The sequence below is a fragment of the Gopherus flavomarginatus genome, chromosome 11 (genome assembly GCF_025201925.1).
Source record: "Gopherus flavomarginatus isolate rGopFla2 chromosome 11, rGopFla2.mat.asm, whole genome shotgun sequence".
Taxonomy (NCBI): Eukaryota; Metazoa; Chordata; order Testudines; family Testudinidae; genus Gopherus; species Gopherus flavomarginatus.
Window position 1 is genome coordinate 33,344,585 of NC_066627.1, and position 19,394 is coordinate 33,363,978.

The following is a 19,394-nucleotide window of genomic DNA, read 5'->3' on the forward strand; positions in this document are numbered from 1 at the left end:
CTGGCTAGTGGGCCCTGGGTTCCAATAACCCCCTTATGGGCTGTTACTACCAGTGCAAGTTAGAACAGCCTTGAGGCTCTAACAGGCACCAGCAGCCCCAAGGGTTGGGAGAGACATGCTGGCCCTTCCTTCTCAGGTCCTATACCCAGTGCAGCTCAGTGGATCCAAAAGTCAGAGTCTAAGATCCTCAGCTGATTTCCAGTGAAATGTTCACATTTTAATTAAAGACCCGCCTCTGCTTGGCAACCTAGTTTTGCTGGTCCCTTAGGAGGTTGATTCACAGATGTCACTGCAGTTCTGTATAATATTCATACTAGTATGTCTGTCTTTAAAGTATTTTCAAAAGTTTCTTTTTTCTGTTATTTTTGGTACTCTTTGATATGTTTGCATTTTACTATTGCCTCCATAAACAATGAGAAGAAATAGCTCAATAATAGAATTCCTGAATGTTAGATATATACTAATATGTCTCTCCAACTGTTTTACCAATAACCTGTATTCTGGCAGCTTCAGGAAACAATGGGTCTGATCCAAAGTCCATGGCAGTCAGTGGAAAGGCATTTCTAGGGGGTTAGATGAGATCCTAAATTAACAAATTCTGAAAGAACCAACTGGTCAAACAAAACTGGAAAGACACAGAGATTATAACCCCTTTATCAAAAACAGTGACTCACGCTTGCACACTCATTCAGGGGATGGGAATGAAAACAGTGACTCAACCTGTTAAGGATTTAAACAGAGAAAAAATGTATTAAAAAATGTTTAGCAGCATTAGTAACAGCCACGGAGCGCAAAACACTACCCTGACTAGCTATCAATCAGCTCAGCAGATCACAAATAGATTGAGTCATTTATCCACATGACATGACAGAAGAGTGGAGAGTCTCAGAAGGGCAAGGATGCTTACAATGCAGTAATGGTACATACAGTCAGAAAGGATGGAAATTATTAAATAGTGAGCAAGTGCTTCAGAGAAGAAGAAAAAATAAAAAGAAAAGAAAGATCTTGACATTGTGGGTCCAATGCAAGCAGAAAAGAGTTGGACCTTGTAGATTTCCACTCACCACCGAACACTGCTTTCTTGAGGTACTAGAAAAAGATAGTAAGCAGGAAAGAGACCCAGCTGAAAAGACTGACTGGTGCTTCACTGGGGAATTATGGACAAACCATATGTGTTAAGAATACCTATATGCTAGTAGACCATGTTCCAGTGAAACTAACTTGGGAACTCTGTAGCTGTTATGGTGTTTGTATTTGGAGAGTTCTCCGGCCTTGACAAAACATCTAGATTTTGTGGAAACTATTTGAGTGCCCAATTAAAGAATAACTGAAGTCAACAGTAGTGACAGCCATGTATGAGTAACTGAAGGCAGAACTTGGCCCAATACTTAATGATTAATATTCCTTAGGGATGAATGACTTCAAGTGATGTTTTCAAAGCCGGTTGTAAGGATTGGATAACTGAATACAGTTCAGCCTAAAAGAAAATACCTACAGGAACTGAACTAAACTATTGGGAAAACAATTCTCTTAAATGAAAACTCCACTATTAATTATGCCCAGTAGATCCAATTGACGTGGCAATCATTAATAATGGGGAAGACTAAACATTTTACAAAACAGTAGTCCAATGATTATTATTAGCAGGCAGAGAAGTGATTAATTGGGTTTATTAAAGAGCAAACTACAGCACCTCAGTGTTTCTGAAACACATACAATCCACAAGACAGGCCAGTGCCCAGCCATGTATACAGGTTAAAAGAGCTGTGATCAAAGGAAAACATACGTTACCTGTAATTTTATAATTATAAGCTTGACTTGTCAACAACCCAGATTTTCAAATTCTGAAGTTCCAATATGTTAAATGTCTGGCTAAAAAGTAACAAATTCTAAATTCTTCAATTCTACTCAGGATCTATCTGTCACTTGTGAAAAAACAGAAACAAGCAGAGTGAATCATCATCTACTACAGTGAACACAGAGGAATGTTCCACATCTTCACTATTATCTACGGAGACCCTTGTGATTAATATGGACAGCACTAATCCACAAGCCTGATAGCTTCATGCCAGCAGTGTTGCACAAAGAACTGCACCGAATTGTCTCCAAGAAGGCTTGGCCAGATATGCTACATTTTGCTTTAGAAACTGCCCAAGCAAGATTACATTTCAAGGACTTAATTCTTGCCTCTTCGTTCAACTAACACAAAGATACACACGGGATGCACCATTGGCTCAGTCTGGCGCAACCAATTCACATACCATAGCAGTTTATTTTTGTAAATGATTAGGATAACCTCATGGCATTTTCTGCTTCTTTTCCCACAGTTGATAGCACTAGGATGACTTCATCCTTATCTCGTTAGACATGTGTGGTTTGAAATGATGTTACGCAGAACCAGATGCATGCTAGAAAATAGAACGAGCATTTGGAAATCACTTGTGATGAATAAAGTTGAAAGGGAAAGCTTTCTAGGTTAAAAATGATCATTTGCCTTTCCTGAGCACATGCCACCTGAGGAGACTAAAGAACTTTGCAAACATTATTTAAGCCTCACATGGCCTGTGAAGACATCTTTATCCCCATGTTATAGCTAAAACTTTTTCATAGCATCCATCACTATGGTATCTGAATGCTTGTGACTTACTCGCTCACACAGTGAGTGATACAACTGGGAAGAGAATGCAGAATTCCTGACACTGTGCACGCACACACACATGCATACGCAATGAAGCAGTTGAGATTCAGCTGTGATCTTTCCTGCCTAGAGATTTTTCTGGTGCATGTAAAAAGGATAAGAAAGTTAGGCTTCTAATAGGGTAAAGGTCTGGGTATTTCGTGGCACAGACCATATCAGTGACTTACTGAGAGTCCTGTCCCAGGGAGCACATTTAATTTTCACAGATGACCTGATTGCAAAGAGTGTGGCCCATGGAGATGACCAGTCCCAACATGCAATTTCCCATATCCAGCTGGAGGAGGGGCCCAGAGATGATGGGTCTCAGGACACAAAGCCTAATCTAATGTGTTGGGTGTGCTCTGGTTACATGTGTGGACAAAATGCTTAGGTTTTCAGCTTGCTTTGTTGATTTCCCCTGCTTTGTTCCACTGTGCTGTTACATTGTAAAGTGGTTTAGAAGGTCTAAGTATTAAAGTTGCATGCTGAAAATGTCTTCTTTATTGCATGTTTGGTTATCTGGTAGCCAGTTTTTAGATGAGAAGTACAACCGAGGTTCTGACCATTTGTATCTGTTAAAAATTCCAAGTTTCTTTTCCTCGAAGTTGGCATGTAAACTCTGGTGCCCTAGCTAATTTACCACTGATGTTAATTAGTCTGCCTCACTACAGCCCCTTCCTCACTCCCTTTCAGTTTCATTTGCTCATACTACAGGGATGGCTTTGATATGGGAATCTAGGTAGCCAGACATGGGCTTCTCCCTTGCTAAATTCTGGATTGTTGCTGTGTGTTGTTACCCAGATGCAATATACTAGAGGCAGGGCATGAACTGGGCTGACACACTCTCAAGTTTGCTTTTTATCTTGCAGTCTCAGCTTTCTTTTAAAGGAGTAAGTCTCTTGCTGTTTCAGCTGTGAAGTAAACCTTGGAAATGTGAACTGATGCCTGGTCTGCACTACAAAGTTAAGTTGATATCAGTCACCTTGCATCAACCTATTTGTGCATGTGACTACACTGACTTTTGTCTCCGGACAATGTAAGAATCCATTATGGTGACTGTCACGGAGTTTGGCGGGACACAAGGCTCTGCACCCCCGGCTTCCTGCGATTCACCATGACTCTCAGCCAGCCATTAAAGCAGAAGGTTTATTTAGACGACAGGAACACAGTCCAAGACAGGTTTTGCAGGCACAGACAACAGGATCCCCCCCAATTAGGTCCATTTTGGGGTCCCAGGGGCACCACAGCCCCATTTGGGGGTCAGAGTCCCATCTGGGCTCCCTTCCATTACACCAGCCAGTTCCTGAAACTCTCTCTCTCCCAAGCATCTCCTCCTCCACCTGGCCTCTAACCCCTTCCTGGGTTCTCACATTACATGCTCAGGTATCCTCCCTCAAGGCCCGTCTCCCATCCCCCAATGCAGACCATCCTCCCAGGCCAACACTCCCCACTCAGCATTCAAAGACCACATTAAGAACAGTCCCAGTTCATCACAGTGACACAGTAAAACCACCTCCCTTGAAGGGCACAGAGCTTTACTTAAGTTCCTACAGTGCGATTGTGGAGACTGCATGACCTGTGTCAATCCTAACAGTTTTCCAACAATGGTCTGATTACAGCTTTAAACTCCAGTGCCTAGAGGTCTCAGAGGCCAAAAACCTCTGCTCCTACCTCCCCTTCCCTCCACCTTTAAAAGCCTTGTGTGTTTTTGAAATGCCTTTCCTGATTGCCCACCTTGGTAAGCACACCTAGCAGCTGATCCTTGTTGTGCATAACTGCCCAAACAACAATGCTGGCTCCGTACACAAAAAGTAATAAATGCGTTCCTGCCCACAGTAGACTGGAAGTGTTGGATCTCCTGAGGAGAGAAGAGGTGATGCAAGCACAGCTGTGGAACAGTCATAAAAAACGTGAACATCTATGAGCAAATTGCACAGGGGACACAGGAAAAGGGATACAGGAGGGATAAGCAGCAGTTCCAGGTGAATGCAAAGGAACTTTGCCAGAGATACCACATCTGGAGAAGGCAACAGTGGATGTGGTGCTGCCCTGCAGACCTGCCACTTTTACGAGCTGCAGGCCATATTTGGCAGAGACCCCACAGACCACTGTGGAGGTGGAGCCTAAGACAGTGACTCCTACTGTGAATCGTGAGGGGAGAAAGGAGAAAGAGGAGGGGGGAGATACAACAGGGGACACCAACCATGCAGAGCCAGGACCTATTTGAAACTCAGGAGTCTAGCCAGTCCTGGTAGGCAAGCAGGGAGGAGCTTGCTGATGAAGGGGACGGGAGCTCAGGGAAGCAGATGTGTGCGTTTTTTCCTTACAATGTTTAAATTTAAAGATAGCACAAAGCTCATTCCCAAGTTAACAAGAGAAGGGTATTGACTTTTCATTGTTTTACTCATATGAGAAGAGGTAGAGGTACAACATACAAAGGTAGAGTTAGTATCTATTTTTCATTCACCTATCGGGTAAGGCGGAGCATAGAGAGTATTCACGGAAATAAGGGAAGGGAGCTTTGAAATTTATTTTGCCCTTTCCTTTGTGACTGTAAAAGTGTAACTGATGCATCAATGTCTTGAGTTTGAAGAAAGTTGGAAACAATAGTTCTCAGAGGTATGAATTGCCCCATTCTACTGGCTGTTAACTCAAATGCCAGTAGTGATACTATAAAGTTCAACACTGTTAATTTTCATTGCTTATCAAAGCATGTAAGAAAGGAGAGGGAAGCATCACGTTGTCTGCTCAGTGACAGCTCATTTTAGTGCATTGAGTAGGTGGATTTGAGAGAGCATCATCATTTACTCACTCTTAACCCCCATGAAGAAGCCAAGTTCAAGACCAGCAAAGACCAGACAATATGCATGATCATATTTGAATATCTGCACAATCTACTGTTAGCTGCATCTAGTTTTGGCAGGTCAAGTTGTTGAAGTTTAGAAAAGTACCATAATCTTTTATTTTCCAAGTCAGATTTTCCAGATTCTGACCAGTGATGACTGTATCAGTGATGAATGTATGTTGTTTGTAAAGCTTTGGGGGAACTTTTACAATGAAAGACATCCAACAATGGCCTGTTGGGTAACGTGATGTAATCCCAACTGTGCTACAACAGAGTTTGGTTTTACCTGTGCTGATGGGACTAAAGTATGTTACAACCATATTCAAAAATCATTTTAGATTATTACCATGGTAAAACACAGTGTGAACAGATAGACGTATTTTAGGAGGCTGTCTGAGTTTTTATGGGGTCATTTTCTTTTCTCTCCACATCAGAACAGGCAAGACAAACGATGGCCACAACATGACCCCTGACGTGGTTCATCTGGTTGCACAGACCAGCATTCATTATTTGGTTTTGATTTATGGCTGTTTCAAGCCACGCATAATAAGTCCCAGGCAGCCCCCCCTCACAGGACACCTTCATGAGCTTGCCCACTGGGGTGCCCCCTCCCTATAGCAGAACATGACATTATGTCCACTTGCGACGCGTCGCCGAAACAGGATGCAAGGTGATGCTGTTTGGCCAGGACGTGACATCATGCTCATGCAACACCATGATGACATAGCGTGTTGACATAATGGGACCGTGCCTCTCTGCCATCATAGCACTGTGACGTCACACTGGCATGGCTCACCTCTTAAGTTTATCACCCCGCAGGTGCTCGATCCGCCTGGAGGGGTTTGTTATGAATTTGCCGGTTGCCAGTAGGGATTTGCATTATTATCACAATACACTGGGAGAGCTAATGTTCAGAGTCTGTGGCCAGCACAAGATGCTGCAGCGGTCCAGCTCCTGCAGTTTATGACAATGATGCTATCGGTCTTATCGCTGTTCTCTCTCCACTCACTCACCGTGGCTGCTGGGGGTTGGGTACATTTCCCTCGTGGTGGGGCGGGCTGGCTTAACCCTGACGGGAGGCTGAGGCCTGGTGCCTCAGGAGGCTGTTGGCGGTTGCCATGGCAGTTGGTGGGACGGGGAGAGAAGCCGCCAATGGCCCCGCCCACGGGGTGGAAGATTCAGGGGACGGTTGAACTGCCTCATCCCTGCCTGTCAACTGCCACCCAGCTAAGTGCCCCCATAGGTTGGCTCGAACACTGGCACCACCCACTTGGTCTCTTCGACCAATGACTGCCTTGCTACCCGAAACGTCACCGATCACCGCTTTGGAGGCCCTGCAGCACCGCTGCCTCAGCCCCGCCCTCCAAGGGGCTCTCTGTCTTCTCTTTGGCTGACCCGCCTCCTCACTCCCGTCTCCACACAGATCGTTCCGTGCGTGGACGAAGTCACCACGCTCGGGACGCGACCAATGAGCGCAGGGCTGCGGGGCGGGTGCATGGTGATGACGCAAGTGGCGTCGCTCCGGGGAGGGAGCCGGAGTCGGAAGCGGTGGCGGAGGCCGAAGCTGGAGTAGCTGCTGTGTTACCATGGGGGCCGTGCTGGGGGTCTGTTCGCTGGCTAGCTGGGTGAGTGGCGGGGCGGCCTCACTGGTGGGGGTGCGAGCTCCGCCCACCGCGTGGGCCCCCGTATGATCCGTGCTGGGACAATGCGGCGCCGCCCTCTTGCCCCCCGCCACCGGGGGAATGCGGCTGTGAGGCCTGGTCGCCCGTGGGGGGGTTTTATTACCGCCGCTAACGCTCGTCTCCAGGCCCGGAGACCCCCCCACCCCGAGCTCTGCGCGCTAGTGTCGCTGGCAACTAGCGGGGCTGTGCTGTGTCTGGCGCTGAGCCACGTAGCGCGGCTGTCCGGGGGGCATTTGTCACATAGCGAGAGGCAGGCCCAGCCCCCAGGAGCTGCCAGGCTCAGGAGCTGGATAGGCAGGCGGAGGGAGGAGGGGATGTGATCATTGATCAGTGGTGTTTGGCAAATGTCCTGAGGGATCCAGGGGACTTCTTGCTGTAGCTCGGGGGTTTCCTGCCTCATTTCGAATACTACAGACATTGTTTGTTTATTTCTGGGAAGTCCCTCCTTGTGTTTGTAACTTCAGAAGGCATAACACAGGAAGTAATTGTGTTATCAACAACACACAAATTACTATGAGGACAGAGCAGAGGCTCATTTGGGTTATTGTAGGGCAAAGCCCATAAACTAGGGGAGAGATGGGTGGGGGGGAAGCATTTGAAAAATGCTGGGTACTTAGTCTGTTATAAGAAAGAATCTTACACATCTAGTGACACCACTTATGTTGTCTTTGTTGTTACTACTTGCAGTTCATCAGCCTTAAAACAATGAAAATGTATTTGCTACCTTCACTTTCTAGTTCTCTTGTATTAGTCCAGTGCGAAGATTGCAAATACTGCAGTGGTATGTCTAATTGTAAACATGAACTGTTTTCCTGGAAATTATTTATTTAATTCATTTTTTGTGTTGCGTTTGTGGGTGTAAATTACTGACAGTGACCTTTGAAATACTTTTAAGATATAGCTCAATAGTTGTAAAACCTGTTAGTACACCTCTACCCTGATATAACGCGACCCGATATAACATTTTCGGATATAACATGGTAAAGCAGTGCTCCAGGGGGTGGGACAGGGCTGCGCACTCCGGCGGATCAAAGCAAGTTCCATATAACGCAGTTTCACCTATAACGTGGTAAGTTTATTTTTAGCTCCTGAGGACAGTGTTATATCACAGTAGAGGTGTATGTTTTATATAGTGTCATATAAAACACTGGAACCAGTTAGGTTGGGTTTTTTCTAAGCTCGATGCTCTTGAAACCACTTTCTAAATAAGAAATTCAGAAACTGGTTTTAAATACAACTTGTTTCCATAATAGATAAATGCTGATAGCAGTAGAGAGAAATGAAAACACTTTCAACCTTTCATAAATAACATCTCCTAAAGCTTCTCTGTAATCAAGAACTTCAAATTTGAGCATGCACAATTCATGAGGAATAGAATTCCTGACCACAGCAAGTCATTCATTGCTGCCCCAGTATAACTTTGTGCACATTATGAATTATAGAAACCCTTTTTTCCTAAAAGAGGAAGTGGTGTTGCTTGTGAAATCTGTCACCTGTGTTTTTCCTTCCTATTAGTGGGTCCCTACAGCCAGGTAGCCATTTGTAATAAGAAGAAAGCAAAATAAGTCTTGCATGTTTGTGCTGAGAAGTGCAGAACTACTTGTTCTAATGTAATTACAGGCCCTGTGACCATACCATATTTCTATAATCTTCTGTTTTGTAAACTAAACTGTATTGTACGTGTGTGATTTTATGCCTTGGAGTGCGGTTATAAAACTAAAAATATAATCACACGTGTAAAAGGATGGGAGTGCCATCACTTGAGACACCTTAAGTGAAGATGATAAAACAATAAAGAATTTACTATAGGAAAAAAATGCCATCAAGGTTAATCTTGATGTCTAAATTGATTACTTTGGTCTCTAATTTTTGTGGTAACTTCTGCAGGAAGTGAGTGACTGGAGCTATTAATTTCCAGGGAAGCGGTATTTGGCTGAGTAGGGGGCTGTGTTTAATGATGATGATTAGCCCTTTTGAAAGTGAGGTCTCTATAGGGAAATAACCTTACTGTTCCCATGTTGGTTCTCCAGATTCCATGTCTGTGCAGTGGTGCCTCATGTTTGCTGTGTCGATGTTGTCCAAACAGCAAGAATTCCACAGTGACCCGTCTTATCTATGCCTTCCTCCTTCTTCTCAGTACGCTTGTTGCCTGTATCATGCTAGCACCGGGAATGGAAGAGCAGCTCAAAAAGGTATGAATAAGACATTTGTGATCTCTTTTGTAACAAAGCTATGACCTATGCTAGTAACCCCCAGTTCATTTTATTAGCCATGGACTACCTCACACACAAATGCCCAAATAAACTGGAGATGTTGAAAGGGGGGAATTTCCCAAACAGAGACAAAATTAACTGTGTTGTAAATTTTTGGATTGCAAGAGTGTCGCCCATGTGCATAATTGAAATGTAAACTACTGGTAAATAAATTACATTTTTTTTTTTTGTTTGTCCTCAGCACAGCACTGTTCAGAGTGCCTGTCACTGTCCTGCAAATTCTCTCTGTAGAGCAGTTCATTCAGATTTTATGTTGCTGGGAACGGGATTTATGTTACACCATTAATTCAGATGCTCCTGCTGTGTTGAGTTAAATCCTTGAATAGGAAGAACACTTCTCCTAACTGGAGACAGAATCCTGTTAGGATGGTGGTTGGAGAAGAGTATTCCAAGACTTGGGGCAACAAAAATATTAACTGACCAGTGTGGTCTGAGTTCTGCCAAAAAGTCCAGTTGTCTGTTCAGAAGTGAGCTGCTACTGAGGCTGCCACGCAAGAGTGGGCAAAGGAATATAATGGAGACTTGCCACAGTATATATGGAATGGTATTCTGTTTGGCTCCTAGTTTGAAATATCTGTTTAACTTTTGTCACACTTGGGCATCTCAGGTCTAGAGAATGAGGATACCAAATTCACATCCTTGCTCTAAGCCTTCCACGCTGATTCTTTCCTTTTGGGTAAATTAGTTACTCTCTATATGTCTTGGTTATGCAGTGATATGGGGAGGAAAAGGTGACACTAGGAACAAATCTGATCTCTGCCTGTGGACCAGATGCAAAGCCTTTTCTCACAATGGCCACCAGAGGAAAGCTGGCTGAGACCCTTGCGTTAGTTGTATTTGTCATATTTGTGACTGCAGTCTTAGAACTGCAAGTTTACAAGTCTCTTTTTATCCAGGTGCCTGGATTTTGTGATGAGGGGCTTCATACCCGGCTACCACACATGAATGGCTTTGTCAACTGTGATGTGCTGGTTGGATACAGGGCTGTCTATCGAATCAGCTTTGCCATGGCAGTGTTCTTCTTCATTTTCTCTCTTCTTATGATACAAGTGAAAACGAGTAATGATCCGAGAGCCTCAGTGCACAATGGGTATGTAGGCATTGTATTGACTTGCCTGTTAACTTGCTTCGTCTGTCTCTTACCAATTTCTTCCCCAGATAGGTCATTAGGAAAAAGTTCCTAACTGTCAGGGTGGTTAAACAGTGGAATAAATTGCCTAGGGAGGTTGTGGAATCTCTATCTCTGGAGATATTTAAGAGCAGGTTAGATAAATATCTATCAGAGATGGTCTGGACAGTATTTGGTCCTGCCATGAGGGCAGGGGATTGGACTTGATGACCTCTCGAGTTCCCTTCCAGTCCTAGAATCAAGGAATCTGTCACTATAGATTCATAAGGTGTGTGTGGATGAACAGCCTGGATTGATTCCTTTAGTTCCTTTGCTGATTGCTTAGAGCACTGCTTCTGAAAGTGTGTAAGTAACTAAGATCCCTAGGAAGCCACCTACTTGCACTGCATTTCTAAAGTACTGATAATTACAAGCTGAAACATTATGCCTTGAAATCAGCTAACTCGTATGTTCTGTCATTTTCCCAAACATGTATAATTCTCTGGAGTGTGGCGTTCATTTGAAACTGCCATCTTTTTTTTTTTTTAAAAAGGGAGATAAAGATGGAGTGGAAAGGGAGACTCTTGACAAATATTTTTAGTATACCTTAATTAAAAGAAACCTTTTAAAATAACTGAGACTTTGTTAAATGTTTTCTTATTTAACATTCTCTCTCCAGGCTAAAGCACTATTTCACACTATTCAGTTGTGAAATGTTATAGATATTATTTCATCACCAAAAACCCATTTGGGTATATATGTACCCTGTCCGAGCATGTGCAGGTTTCAAAAGACCACTCTTATTTGGCAGTCTCCTGTGTGAAAAAGACCATCTCAGAGCGTCCCCAAATAGACTGAATACAATTCTGTTCCATCGTTATTAGACAATCACGTCTATTAATCAGCCATATTTTGTTCACTTAAAACAGGGTTCATTGTACAGATAGAGGACCAACACTGTAAAACATGTTTGTCTTTTTATTTTAAAAAGGTTCTGGTTCTTCAAAATAGCTGCCATAGTTGGTATCATGGTTGGAGCCTTTTACATTCCTGAAGGGCCTTTCACAAGAGGTAAAGTTAATATATAGTCATGGAATTGCTTTTGAAAATACAAACTTTTTCACAAATTACCAGAGTTTATAGTTGGTGCATTCCAAGTTATGGTTATTGTAGAGTACATACAGTGCAACCCTATTTCCCTGGAATGTTCTGGTAATTAGTTACGAGGTAAGCAGTATGTGTCCTTGGGCATAGCTGCAGGTGCTGTTTCACATAAACAGGGCAGAGCTCCATATTTATACAGTAGTTAAATACCTTAATTATTTTGTTAAGTGTTTGTATGACTGACTAAATCTTCGTTTCTCTTCTGTCACTGTTCATATTAGATGTCAGGAAAGACTTCGTTTCCTGAGACATTTAAGGGATCTTCTGCAAAGACCTTTAGGAATTTCTATCCTCTTCAGTCAGCTATTCTAAGGAAGTGTTTACCTATGACTAGTACTATTTGCATCCATTTTTGTAGGATTGTTGAGGAGTTAAATCACCTTTCATAAACTTCAGTGGTCACTTATGGACATGAAAATAATGTTTTACATTAAACACTGAATTCTTCTCTCTGAAAACACTTTAGGCCCAATCTTGCAAATACTTAGCGTGTACTTCAGTGTGATTCAAATTAGGCAAGTGAAACTACTTGCATGCTCTAGAGCCAAGTACATGTGTAAGTATTTGCAGGATCGATGCCACAGAGTATTAGGGGACTGAATTTCCAGGCTATATTTTCACTATTCCTTTTAAAAGCTGATAAGCCAGTTTATAGGTTAACCTGAGGCTAGTTTTTCTACCTAGTAAAATACAAACTATGAGAAATAACTAACTTAATACCCCTTCATGTCTTTTCTAGCATGGTTTATTATTGGCACTCTTGGAGCCTTTTGCTTTATCCTCATCCAGCTGGTGCTGCTTGTGGACTTTGCTCACTCCTGGAATGAGTCCTGGGTTGGGCGAATGGAGGAAGGAAACTCCAGGTGTTGGTATGTGGGTAGGTATCTAAATCAGAGAATGCAAAACATAACTAGAAGAAACAAACAATGCCTACATAGCCTAAGTTGTAAATAAGGGATAGCCTCTTACAGCCCTGCCACTGTGTACGTGCTGTTCTCTGATCTGCATCCTACAACTGAAACTCCATAGTTACCTGGGGAGTTAGAAGCCGCAGTGTTGCTCCACTATAGCTCTATGTACATGCTGGTTTTAGCCTCATTAATTAAAATGGTAAGTAGACCTATCAGTCACTGTCCATTTTGATGGTCATAAGAAATAAAATTTAAATTTCTTGCCCAGCTACGTAGTAGAGAAGCATGGTCTGAATATAGGGCTAGCAGCCATTGACTCCCTTAATATCCTCAGGCAAGTCAGCTAAGCTCTATTCCTTAGTCACCCTGTCTGTATAGTGGTGATAAAGTGGCTGCACCTCATGCTTGTAGGCTGTTGATGTGATTGTAAGTGGCTCCAGTGACACAACCATAACAATAAACAGTTTAACTTAACTATTTTAGCTGAGAACACTAACCTCTGTGGCTCCTTATATTATAAATAACTTGAAAGAAGTGCACTATAAAAGCACCCAGTCTTTGTGGGGTAGAGAGAAAATCTTGCCTCTAAAATTCAGGGCTGATAAGTGCCCCAATGGGGAGCCTGCAGAAGTACTTGTTTCCACCCTGTGTTGAGTTAACATGTCTCTTCTTTTTCAGCTTTATTTTCTTGTGCGAGCTTGAACTACATCTTGTCGATAATTTCTGTTGTGCTCTTCTATGTATTCTATACGAAACCTGATGGTTGTACTGAGAACAAGTTCTTCATTAGCTTTAATATGATCCTGTGCATTGTTATCTCCATCGTTTCTATCCTTCCAAAAGTTCAGGTACTACATTTTCTATTTTTGGTTAAATCCTTTTGTACACAGACAGCAATATCTTTAAATCTCCTTTGAAGTATACATTTGCTGTTTTTTATGATACACATTCAGAAAAAAATTGTCACAGGATGAGACCATGCTAATGATTATGTGGGATAACTAGAAATATGCAGAAAACAACCTAATGCAATAGTTCCTGAACTGTGGACATTTAGAGCATTTACTGACCATCCGCAGAAAGCTGGCATGTCACATAATGACAGCTGGAAATCAGCATCGTATTGGACACATCTGAAATACAATGCGCCAAACTATTTTTTTGTGCACTTAATGAAAGCAGTTTCTGTGGTTGCCTCAAAGATACTACAGCTACCATGGATCAGAGGGGAGGCATCCAAGAGATGATGGGTAAAACTTTCAGCATACCTAAATCACATCAATTGGATTTAGGCGCTTAAGTCATTAAGATGCTTTTGAATACTTTCATGAGATATGGTGTACTATGAAAATTTCTAAGAACCCTTGGCCTAGCTAGCAAACAATGAATGATGATAGATTAGTCTTCCTTTGCTCTGATTGTATCTTACAACAGCAACATAAACAATATTGCCCTTTATGATAATTGTGGAAACCCACATTAAATGAAAAGGATTGCACATGTGTAAATTGAGGGTTGAATTTGGATTGTTCTATTTTGGGTGATTATAAACAGGCGAATTCTTTGACCTGTTTTGATGTCTGTTAAACAAAAAATAGTTCTGCATCAGGTAGAATACACTTGCTTCACCTGGTTAAACATCCTTTGAAGAATACTGGGCATATCTGTAGGTCTTGGGTTTTAAAGTTGCTTCTCTTCCCCCAAATCTATTTTGAGTCACCACCGCTGCTAATATGTATCGGGGGATTACTAGATATTGCTCAGTTATTTGCTAGACTTGTATTTTGCAAGCCTGCTACAGTCAGAGTCATGTCCCGATTAAATCAAGCAGGAGCTGCTGATCAAAGATGGTGTGTGCAGTGCATGCGTTTGGGTCAAGAGGGATGAACCTGTGTCCCTGGCTTGTTTATTACCAGTATTCTCAACCTTCAAAGATAGGCTCCCAGCGTGTTCTCACCCCTGAATTATCTGCTGCCATATATGTAATACATGGCCCTAAACAGTTATAGCAAATGTTTTAGTCACTAAATACTCATAGACAAGACTTTTTTTAAAGGGTTTGATTGTAGTTACTAGATGTGAGGCAAATCTGCAGCAATTAGGATTAAATCCAGCTCTATCTGAAATGCCTTTTTTGACTCTGGAGGGCATTTTGTCTTTAAACAGGAACATCAGCCTCACTCTGGCCTCCTCCAGTCCTCTGTTATTAGTCTCTACACAATGTATCTCACTTGGTCAGCTATGTCTAATGAACCTGGTAAGCATCTATCTGCCTTGGTAGTAATGTATTCCATTTTTAAAACAAAAACATATCAGTGGAGTTTACTGTAATCAGAAGCCATTGTGCTGAGATTGCTGGTCAAATGATGCATTTGCGAATCCATGCAACATGTGCATACTCAAGGTGTAGACATGCTACATAGTCATATTCAGCTTCTCTGTGGCTTTCTTTTGTGTGGCGCATATTGCAGCCATCTATTCTGGAGGTCCCAAAGACCTGGTTGATGGACAAGGTCTGGACTGAAGTTAATTCTCTATACCAGGCTTATGTATTGCGTTCTCTGAACTCCTTTCTAGTGAACCACAGAACTAAATATATTGAGAATCAAGCAGTGGGGGGGATTGGAATGTGGGAAGGATGGTGTCTGTGCAAAGATCTGAGAGAGGGCCTGATTAGTGCACTCCAATCTAGTCAAGTGCAGGTGGGAAGACTTCTTGCCACTGATGCTACTGGGGAATCCAAGAGCAATTGGAAGTCCAGAAGGAACTCTAGACTACAAACCTGGCCAATAAGATGACAGGGATGAGTTTTACTAAAAAGTTTGTGCCTGTTTTATCTCTTTTTTGTAAACCTCTTTCAGATAGAAGCTGCAACCCAAGTTTGTTGAACATCATCACACAGATAACTGCACCCACAGCAGCTCCAGCTAATGCAACTGTCATACCTGCTACTCCATCTCCACCAAAGTCCTTGCAGTGGTGGGATGCACAGAGTATTGTTGGACTTGGTATCTTTGTTCTTTGTCTCCTGTATTCTAGGTAAGATCTGAGTCACTCAAAGCAGAAACAGGCAGCACTTACCTTCCTTTTGTGGACACTGGGTGGGTTTGTGTATGAAATCTACCTGGCTTGCACATAAGGCTCTGTCTAGCATGATGTCGGCAAATAAAAATCTGAAAGACTAGTAAAACTGTGAGGAGGGTAGAGGCTTCACCAACCTTGTTCTTAATTAGTTGAAGTCTTAAGCTAAAAAAGGACATAATAACATGAAGTGGGGAGGAGGATGTTACTTAGTCAGTAGGTAAATAGTAGGAGAGTTGTTTCTGAACTGACCTCCAATCACAATTAAAAAAAAAAAAAAAAAAGCAAAACTAAACACATTGGGGTAAGGCGTTTGCCTGGACTGGAAGTTCAGAAGCAGCACACTGTTTCCACTGATAGCAACTGGAATTTGTGTCTTGAGTTTCCAACTCTAGCAGGCGCTAGGAGTTAACTTCCTGGTGTGGTACTGTCACCTGCAGTGATCTCCACAGCAGTGTCAGGTGTCTCTGGAAAGGGGGGGAATATGTTCCTACTCCAGAGATTGGGTCTCTGATATGTAACATGGATGGAAATGGATCTCCTAAGGAGCATTCCTTTTTTTAGCCCTTTGGAAAAATTTCAGTCAATCACAACACATTTTGGGGATGGAAAAATTTGACTAGTAGTTATAGTCACTAGTGAAACCCACCCGTGTTCTATAGGATGGATTTTTAACTTTTCTTTTTTGGGTCACTTTGCAGCATCCGCTCTTCCAGTAACAGCCAGGTGAACAAGCTGACTTTGTCTGGGAGTGATAGTGTCATGCTGGATGATGCTGCGGGAACTGATGGTGGGTCTGTGGAAGATGGAGAAGTTCGTCGGGTCATGGACAATGAGAAAGGGGCAGTTCAGTACAGCTATGCTTTCTTTCACTTCATGTTGCTCCTTGCCTCTCTCTATATCATGATGACACTCACTAACTGGTACAGGTAGGAACAAAATGGGTTTAAATTTTTAAACATAAAATATATTTACAAAGGTGGATGAAAGGTGCATCTGCTACCTCAACTCTGCGTGGCTGATCTGACTATCTATGCAGCTTTAATTCCTGCTGGGAGAGTAACTCTTATGCCCCATTCCCCCTTATACCCAGTGAGTTCTCTGGTAGTTTAGGAATTCGAAATCTGAAGGCTACTCCGAAATCTGGGACATCTGTCCTGTGGTTTGAGATCTTCCCTTCATGCTAGTTGCATCAAAGTTGTGGTGGTTAGCTTTTTGTGTTGATGAAATAGGATAGTAAAGAAACAGTAGAAAGCATTAAAGGCATTGACAGTAGAAGTGGGGTCGGTGAGCCTGCATAAAGGATTATCCAAATTTGTAAGAGCAGCAGGTACCAGACTGACTAGCAGATTTTTCTTGAGATTCCTGTGGCTGTGCATCTTTCCTCCAGTTGGCATAATGAGTTAGTCAGGGACTCTGTCCTTTTGAAAAGTTTTTGGTTCTGCCCAGTGTGAGATTGAAAAGACAAACAAGAGAAGGAATGTTGGCAGCTACAGACATGGAAGCCACTTACGTGGTGAGGGTTCCCTCAGCGCCACTGAGACTATCCATCTTGAGGCTGTGCCCCCACCACCTACTTACTGCCTTTTTTCTTCTGATTGGCTGACCTACTACATGGGATGGTCTTGCATTTTCTCATTTAGTGGAGGAACAGCTGCCTGAAATGAAGAACTGAAGTTGGTTAACTGGCTGTGGAGTCAGTTTTAAGAGTGGTGATGCATAAACATACATAGGCTGGGACATACTGAGGCTAGGTGGCAGGACACCTCTAAAGTTCTGAAATGAGGGACTTTGCAGTTTAGGGTCTTCACTTATAAGGCAAGGAGCCTTTTTGGAAATGATGGTGGAGTTCCAAACATGCTGCATCTTCAATTCAGTAAAAGTGCAGAGAGGGTAGCAGCAGCAGGCTTGTCATTAACAACTATTTTTCCATTGTTACAGCCCTGATGCAGACTTCAAAACTATGACAAGCAAGTGGCCAGCTGTCTGGGTGAAGATCACCTCAAGCTGGGTCTGCCTCCTTCTCTATGTCTGGACCCTAATGGCTCCTCTTGTCCTTACCAATCGGGACTTCACTTAAATGATTGTGCTTGTCTGGGATTATGAAAATGCCTGAAGTTCCTCTGCTGAAAGCCAAAACGTCATGTATTGCTTTGGTTATTCCTTAAAACTAAGGAAAGTGCATCTTTTCATGTTCCATGCATGTGGATAGAAACTGCTGGATTATGTAATGCTTGATGCAGTATGTAAACTAGAATTTTGATACTATTTTATTTTAACCTATATGTGAGGTTAGTTATTAGTGCATTTTTGAAAGCTACCACCACTGTGGTGGTAGTGTTACAGCACAGAAGAAAAACACTTGTAGTATCCATTAGTTCCAACACAATATTGAAGAGAACCATTAAACACAAAGTAATGTATTTTAAAGAACAAGCCGTGTTCAGCAGAACGCACTAAATGCTTCAGTATGTGGAAGTGTAAGCCATACTGCGTAAGTTTCTACATTTTCATTGTCTAAAGGAGCATCCTCCTGTTTGTGGGCAGAAACTTATACATTCACTGCAAGACCAAAATCTTACAGATGTGTAGCTGTTAACTCTAATTCCTGTTCCCAGAATACTACTTTTAGATTTTATGAAAACTGTGCTTCTTGATTTAGTATATTTGCCAAATATTTTAACTTTGATTTAACTCTAAACTAATCAGATACTTCTGTTGTTTCAAATTAAAGTTATGCTGGAAAAACAAGTTTTTTTTTATTAAGTCTCAATTTGTCTGAGCTTGAAGGAGTTAATACACATGAAATTGTCAATATTTGCATGATGAATGCATTTGATTAAAATATAGATTAACTGTTCAAAGCATCTTTCAAACTGTTCCAGGTAGGTGCAGGGATTGAGGCAGCAAATTCATAGTCTCCCACCATATTTTGAATTAAAGGGTAGCTAATACAGCTGCTGAAATTACAAGTCATGTGGTAGGATATGTAGTACCTAGAAGTTAATGGCACAAGTGGTGTGTCATATGAACGAACATTGTAATTATACCTTCATTCCAGTCCTCTGATGCTGAATCACATGTTGGATGGTGAGTCTATGATGAGCACACTTACAAAACACATAGCAAAGTGGATTTGGTTTGTTTTTTTTTACTGCGGACTATTACAATTAGATTACTAACACTAGTTATTTCACGAGGAGGAGGAAGGTATCCAAGCTTGCATCTTAAATTTTTAGCTTTTTACTGCATCCTAGTGCACGTACAATATTAAAGTGACAATTCAGGCCTAAGTGTATGTTTAAGTTTCTCAGCATGTCCACTTTCTTGTAATTTGGCCTGGTCATGGTGTCAACAAGTATGTTGTAACAAAGGACACTACATACAACTGGGTGTGCGCTGGTAAGGAAGAGGAGTGGGAAGATGGAAAAGCTAGGGTAGCCTTTGTCTCGTCACTATCTTGTATCCTACAGCCACTGCTAAAATACAATTATCAATAAATTAAAAGGTTATCTGACTGCTGTTAGGACTCCCTTTTTATTTAATGTAGCTGTAGATATTAGGCTACAGCTGTTCATTTCATATTCTATCCTGGATGGTGCATGGTGTGCAGCATGCTCACTAGCCTACTTGAGTTTTTTTCAGTTACTAAA

At 42.2% G+C, this 19,394-nt stretch overlaps 1 protein-coding gene across 1 annotated transcript; it reads left to right on the plus strand.

The window, feature by feature from the left end:
• The first annotated feature begins 7,025 nt into the window (after positions 1-7,025).
• SERINC3 (serine incorporator 3) lies at positions 7,026-18,492 on the plus strand. The gene is made up of 10 exons (XM_050917397.1): positions 7,026-7,147; positions 9,235-9,396; positions 10,374-10,567; positions 11,577-11,656; positions 12,489-12,626; positions 13,339-13,508; positions 14,827-14,917; positions 15,522-15,699; positions 16,443-16,670; positions 17,683-18,492. Exons 1-10 carry the CDS (start codon positions 7,109-7,111, stop codon positions 17,819-17,821), a joined length of 1,419 nt encoding a protein of 472 aa, XP_050773354.1. The 5' UTR covers positions 7,026-7,108; the 3' UTR covers positions 17,822-18,492.
• The last annotated feature ends 902 nt before the right edge of the window (positions 18,493-19,394 follow it).